This window comes from Egretta garzetta, unplaced genomic scaffold (genome assembly GCF_000687185.1).
Source record: "Egretta garzetta isolate BGI_Z169 unplaced genomic scaffold, ASM68718v1 scaffold888, whole genome shotgun sequence".
NCBI classification, from domain to species: Eukaryota; Metazoa; Chordata; class Aves; order Pelecaniformes; family Ardeidae; genus Egretta; species Egretta garzetta.
Genome location: NW_009260628.1, coordinates 22069 through 22402, shown reverse-complemented (window position 1 = coordinate 22402; position 334 = coordinate 22069). Strand labels below are relative to the sequence as shown.

The 334-nt window shown below is 68.6% G+C and overlaps 1 protein-coding gene across 1 annotated transcript in view; it reads right to left on the bottom strand.

Annotated features, from left to right (window-relative positions):
• Positions 1 to 334, bottom strand: part of CRTAC1 (cartilage acidic protein 1) — a 9477-nt gene that overhangs the window by 5800 nt on the left and 3343 nt on the right. Inside the window, 1 exon segment of the mRNA XM_035900937.1 lies at positions 4 to 63. Coding sequence (XP_035756830.1) covers positions 4 to 63 — 60 coding nt within the window.

Sequence of the window (334 nt, the reverse complement as noted above, 5' to 3'; positions counted from 1 at the left end):
GGGGTGGGGGCCCACGTTGCCGCTGGCGTAGTTGGCGATGTAGATGGAGAACCTGCCGGAGCCCTGCGGCCGGCGGCACCTCCTCAGCACCCACCCACCCCCAACCCGCCTCCACTGGGACCACTGGCGTGGGGCTGGATGCTCTCACGGCTCCCTGGCGCCACTACCACGTCCTGAGCAAGGGCTCTGCAAAGCCCCTTGGTGAAATAGCACACCAGGATTGGGGATGTGCCCCGCTGCCTCCAGGACCTCTGCAGTCCCCAGGCTCAGGGTGCTAACATGGGGCACCCTGCCCCCTCCAGCATCCCCCGTGTGCCAGGTCCCCCCCCCGACT